At 42.7% G+C, this 6,694-nt stretch overlaps 1 protein-coding gene across 1 annotated transcript; it reads right to left on the minus strand.

The window, feature by feature from the left end:
• Positions 1 to 644: 644 nt before the first annotated feature.
• Positions 645 to 4,849, minus strand: KIAA2026 (KIAA2026 ortholog; the record flags this gene model as incomplete). Its single annotated transcript, XM_009874705.1, has 1 exon — positions 645 to 4,849. A coding segment is annotated over one exon (3,635 nt), but the record flags the coding sequence as incomplete, so codon positions are not given.
• Positions 4,850 to 6,694: the final 1,845 nt, after the last annotated feature.

A 6,694-nucleotide genomic window follows, 5' to 3' on the forward strand; every position in this document is an offset into this window, starting at 1 on the left:
GTTTATGTAATGTGAATTATTCCTCCTCAAAGCACTAATAAGGCATCCTTTAATACTGTGTGATCTTTTAGCACTATCTTTCCAAACAGACCAATTAAAACTAAATAAAAACATACAGATCTAGAAAGTATGACTGCTGAAAAAAAATGGGCTGCTTGTTATGGCAAGACAGAAGGTTAAACACTGACCATGTGACAGTTACCAGACACATGGAAACGCATACAAGGCTGTAATAAAAGAGCATAATCAGCGGTTCGACAGATCCATGAGCTTTATGGCAGAACATGGTAGTTCTGAATAGCAACCAGTGTGTCTACAGACTGGTGTCTGTGAAACCATTTTTAGCCTTAATACTTCACTGGGGATTTTAGGTAACACAGCCAAACATCTATTACGAATGGATAAAGTATGCGTCGTCCCTCCCTGCATCAAGAAGATTGACAAGACGGCCTTCCTTCCAAATTCTATCAAATTATGTGAAATGTAAGCCACAAAAACAATCAGGAGAGATTAAATAATTTCATTCTACTGTATTCCAAAAGCTGAGATGCATTTACATTAAATAGGAAGATGTATTCTGCCATGTGTGACAGATACACGTTTTTCAACTATTGCCAACACGAAGAAGTACAGCAACTTGATTTATTATATGCAGATTCTTCTGCATTGTTGCTCAACAGTACACTGGTCCAAAGTTACTAAAATACTTAAAAAACTATACATTATGTAAACAAAACATAAATAAGACAGCATAGTTCTTTGTACATACAGTTTAGTACAGATTGTTAGGAATTAATGAATAAGTACAATTCTATACCATAGACTGCATTTTTACAACACATAAATATATTTTTTTACAGAAACAAATCAAAAATATTGACAAACAAAAAGGAGATATATACTGTCATAAACACACTGGCAAACAGTCCATACTGTAAGATGAAACATGTGCAAAAGGCAAGATTTCCCCAAACTAAAACGTTTAATGAACTCATTGGTCATTTCTGACCTTTTTACTAAAGAACTCTCCCAAAACTTCTGACAAACTAAGTATCAGTCCTCCTAAGCCCTAAAGGTAAACAGGAAAGAATTGTAATCTTAATTAACTTTGAGTAAATCAACTGTTTCAAACAACGTAAAAATTATTCGATAGGTACAAGTTCCGAAGTCAGAAGAATGCCCCAGAATTTCAAAGTGGCTCATTTGCAGTAAATTCAGGATGCAGCTTTGTCAGATTTACCAAGGCAAGGCGTCTGAGATGCTGGAAGGACAGTGGCAGGATTTCTGCTTGTGGACACAGCAACAGGAGGCAGTGATGAAGACAGGGAAGAAACTTTTGGTGCTGGAGTATTTATAGCATTCAAAATGGCTCCCTCTGGACTGACCAACAGTTTTTTAATAGAAGTGTCTAAGTGAAACGCTGAAGTGTTGCGTGGTAAATGAAAGTTCGGAGGTTGAACAGCAGAAACCACAGATGTACCAACAACATTAACAGGAGATTTTATCACTGAAGATACAGACAGCGTTGCTGCCGATACTGGAGTGGATGAGCTGACTGGAGTATTAAATACATGAGGTGTTGCATGTACGATGGGTAGAGCATCTGCAGACCCAAAAGAGTTCACAATTTTTGTAGAGCTTTTCAAAGGATGTTTTGGTATTTGATAACTTAATGAATTACTTGGAGCTATCATGACCTTCGAGGTTATTTGATTAACAATTGGTACACCTCGAGCCTCCTGACCACTGTTAATAGTTAAAAGAGGAGTCTGTTTTGTACTGCAAGAGAGAAGAAGCACATGGCTGCCAGCTCCAAGGCCTTGCGGTGGAACAACAAAACGAGTACCATTAATCACTATCTGAGTTCCAGGTGCCAAAGGCATACAGGTGTTAATAACTATTTTCTGTTGAATGCAAGGTTCATTCAGCTGACCTCCTGACTTTCTTGTTACAGCTGGTGAAGCTGCAGACATTGCAACAGCAGAAGCACAAGTGTAAGCATGACTTATCTCTGTCCTAGGAGGCACCTGCTGGCACTGTAGGGAAGAAAAACTGGGAAAACTAATGACTTTACCTGCATTTGGTGATGGAGGGGGCAACACACTCTGAGGTTTGAGAACACCTGCGTTACTTGGCATAGCAGCTGCAACTCCTGGTGACTGAAACTGAAGGATTGTGGGCAACTGGCTTTTTGGTACTGGAGAAGGAGTTGGAATTGCTGCCAACTGAGGAACTGTATGTAACAATTTGTGAGGGGTGGCTGCGGATCCAGGCAAGCTAATGACTGGAAACTGGAAAGCAGGTGCCAAGTTCCGAGGAGATAGTGTCGGTTGCGTTGCTGAAATCAGCACAGATGAAGCAAGATGTCCTGTTTTCACAGTTGATATACCCACAGGATTTCCAATATTTGATGTACACAGTTGATTACCCAGAACCGGCCTTGTTCCTGAGGGATCATTTCCACCAATCAACACAGTGGGACATGTCCCAGAAGAAGTCACACTTGATGTTACTGAAACAGATTCTCCACACGCTTTTGCTGTTGTTACAGTAAGGGCATTTTCAGCTTTTGTTTCAACACATACAGACTGATGAACTGACACACTACTTTGACTCACAAAACCTGGCACAGGAACCAAAGCACTACTACCTGACAAAGACAGCGCCAAGCCCACGCTCTTTTTGTCTTCTCCCATAGAAATGGCAGAGTGCAATATATTAACTGGTGGAGTCTGCTGTGCATTGCCTTTATTATTTACAATGGTTTGACCTATATTTAGTCCAATTTTCACATCTTTTACTTGAGCAATAGTTGGCGATGAATTAATTCTTATTGGTGTTCCTACTGTAGACGGGATTAGAACCAGCTGTGGTTGCTCTGTGGCACTGACAAAGGTTTTGTTTAGGGAAGAAGGAAGGTTGTGCTTCAACGACTCTGCAACCACGTTGGTGGTTGACAGGCCATTGGCAATTTGTGTGTTAATGAAAATCAACTTTGGAGCATTAATACTGGTGGATGGCAGAGAAGGTAAAATACTGACTCCTGATGCCCCACAGGGCGATAAAATAGGTGGATTTGTGACTAACGTAAGTTTCTGGACTGGAGTACCACTGATTAAATCTCCATTTGTTGCTGAATTAGACTCAGAGTGTAGAACAGTATTTGTTTTAGTTTTGAGATCAGCTTGCTGCTGCACAGAAGGATTTGGAGTTATGACAGTGTTCTTTTGTCCAAGACTAGTCACACTAACAGAACTGTTTGGAATTGTTGATGGCAGATTACTAGCTAATGAAACGGAGGATAAAGAAGGAGAAGACACACAGCAGGATTCCTCCATCACTTGACCCAAAACGCCCCCAACAGCAGGCGGCTGTAATGTGAATTTGGTATTTTCCTCCGTTGCCCGGGTAAAATCAGCTGGGAAAGCTGGGACGTTAACAGAAGGTGTTGAGGGGGCAAATCCAGAAAGAGACGATTGTCCAATATGCAGGAAACCAGATGTGGCTGTTGCTACAGACGGAAGAGTAGAGCACGATAATGCTGTTGTTTTTGGCACGAGGAAGGCCTGAAGTTGAGGTGTGTAACTGAAAACTGAACTAGAAGATAAACTACTAGGTAAAATCTGGTCTGGGTTTGCTCGCACTTTAACAATTCCCGTGTTTCCACCTCGTGTTGTGACCAAAATAGACTGTGATTCTCTTACACACACTGTCTTCAGCTCTTGCCTGGTTTCAAAGGAGTCAGTTGTCTGCTCTGCTGTAAGACTATGACAGGCAGAAGCAGTGTTTGTAGACCCACTTAATGCTGTTGCTGATATCACAGACTGGCTAGCTGTGGAAAGCGTAGATGTAGTCAAAGACACAGGGAATGTGGCAGTTGAAACTGTAGTCTTGATTTTGTCAGTTTCAGTTTGGCTCACCTTAATTGCTGATGATAACTTACAGGCTGCAGTTACAGCAGGCAATGGTTGTGTAGTATTCATGAGACCAGTCACTTGTGACAAGTGGGTAATATTCTTGTCAAAAATTGTAGTAGGTGACTGAGTGGTAGCATTTGCAGGGCCTGTTACCACAACAGATGTTACAGAAACACTGACATTTGATACTTCTGGTAAAGTCATACAGTGAAGCTCAGATGATTTTTGTTGTAGTGACTGAATGTCCTTGGACACACTTTTACCTTCCTTCTGTTGATTAAAAAAATTTTTAGGTAAAATAAGAACTTGCTGCATGACTTTTTCTCCAGTTTTCGGGTCAACAGCAGGTTGCACTTGAATTTTCACAGTACTGTTGTGAAGGTCTATTGGTACACAGTGGCCATTTGGCATTTTGTATACCATTTGTAAAGGAGTTTTTGAACTGCTCTGGCAGGGCAATGCTGGTTTTATGAGTGATGATTCCAAAGGTAATAAAACTGGCTTTTCAGACATAGATACATTTATGCCAGGGGTAGGTGACAGTTGATTTGTTAAGGTCACTTTGTTCCCAGTATTCTTGGCAAGCAAGGCCTGGATTGGCTTGGTCCCTTTCAGAAAGTTTGATACTGATGTTGCAGAATCTGACAAGGGAAATGATTCCGGAACTGATCCTTCAAATTGTTTCAGCTCAGTTAAACAACTGTCTGGCTGCAGGCTACTTTCTGAATCCTCGAACACAGCCTCATTAGTGCTCAGCTTAGCTTTCTTCCTTGGTGAAAGCTCACTAGTGCTTTGATCCAGACAACTATTTTGTTTGGACTGTCGCTTAACGCATTTGGGCAGTGTCTTCTGTATTTCTCTAGAAGTTGATTCTTTTTTCAGAATTCTGCTTTTTCCTGCCAGTAAATTAATCTCTGATAGTTTCATTTCACCTGCAAGGAGTTTAAAACAGAAAAACTGTTTTACACATTTGCAACTGGTAACTCTACACAACAATTTTAATGTCCAGCTAAAGGCAAATTGATAGTTTGCAAGTGTAAGGCTATGTGGAATGAGAAAGTCTGCTTCTTTAAGATCATCTGATCAAAGGCTATTTTCAATGCAAAAATGGACAATAAAGAAATAACAAAGTCATAAACAAGAACATACAGGGACACAAATATGTCCAGCATGGGAGACAGTGAAGAAAAGTAAACCTGGTGATACACCCCAACTGAAGGCACGTGACAGCGTAATAAAGTTTTTCCAGCAAGCTTATCTTGAGGAAAAAAAAGAAGTCAGAAAAAAAACCTCACATAAGGACAGAGATCTAATAAAACAAATGTGAGACAATGACAAGAAAAGACCTCACCAATCACACCAATTCGTGATCAAGAAACTGCAGGTGTCCCTTCCAGGAAGATAAACCTGGATTTATCTATCATGTGAGGAAAGGCTGGGAGAGCTGGGTCTGTTTACCCTAGATGAGGCTGAAGAGGAAATCTCATCAATGCTTATAAACATCTAAAGGGTGAGTGTCAGGAGGATGGGGCCAGACTCTCCTCAGTGGTGCCCAGTGACAGTACAAAGGGTAATGGTCACAAACCAGGAAAACAGGAGGTTCAACTTGACCATAAGGAAATACTTTTTTTACTTTCAGGGTGCCAGAGCACTGGAACAGGGTGCCCAGAGAGGTTGTGGAGTTTGTGTCTCTGGAGACTTCCAAAACCCGCCTGGACGCGTTCCTGCGTGACCTACTGTAGGTGATCCTGCTCTGGCAGGGAGGCTGGACTAAGATAATCTTCAGAGGTCCCTTCCAACCCCTGACATTCTGTGATTCTATGACTTTGCAACTGATATGATCATAAACCAGTTGAGAATCTGAACAGTGGGGTGGGAGCAGTGAGGGCATGTGTAGAGCTACATAAGCATGTGACAGGATGCATGCACAGATGAAGGGGGAGCTGCAATGACAGAGCAGGAGATCACAACCCGTGTGCCTGCTGCCGGCTGCTGGGGAGTAAGTGTCTGCATCTTCCCCAAATTCAGTTGTCCATGGGGGTAGCATATGTGACTGGCGAACTTTAGGCACGACTAGCTGGTGAGCTGCTGGGGCAAGGGGTCTTAGCATCAGGTGGACCTGTGTGTCTGGGACGCCTGTGGGATAAGGGTGTGAGTGCCACATGTTTAACACTGAGCTGGACCAACCAGTAAGCAGGGGATGCATGAAGTCCCTAAGAGGGCCCAGGATGCCAACAAGTGTGCTGGATGGACAGAAGGGCCATGCATTGAGGTTTTAGCAAGGTTCTGACAGTCCAGGGCTGTAGGGGAGACTGTGAGAACAGACCAGGAGCTGTTCTGTGCCAGACACTGCTGGCTCAAACACAGATCCACTGCAGGACATGGCTGAGCCTCTTAGTCAAGCTGCTGCTGCCTCACAGAAAATACTGCACTCTCTGTGTGACAGACAGCAGCGAGGAAAAAATGTAGCAGAAACAACCCTGTAAGCTGCAGGAAAGAGTTGCTCCAGAGACTGGAATGAATTCCTCTGAAATATGTGAAGACCGTCACGAAGGAGAGTGACTGTTCCCCATGGAGGGCCACGATGCAGCAAGTACCTACACCACAATCTGCTGAGGACCCCATTCTACAACAGGTGAATATGCCCTGAAGGAAGATGCAGCCCATGCAGAGCCCTGGAGCAGGCTCCTGACAGGAAGCGTTGTAATGGAGGACGCGCACTGTGGCAGTCTTATCCCAAAGGACTAATACATTAACAGTAAGAGGAGGTCTAGGGA

This window comes from Apaloderma vittatum, unplaced genomic scaffold (genome assembly GCF_000703405.1).
Source record: "Apaloderma vittatum isolate BGI_N311 unplaced genomic scaffold, ASM70340v1 scaffold9878, whole genome shotgun sequence".
Classification (NCBI taxonomy): domain Eukaryota; kingdom Metazoa; phylum Chordata; class Aves; order Trogoniformes; family Trogonidae; genus Apaloderma; species Apaloderma vittatum.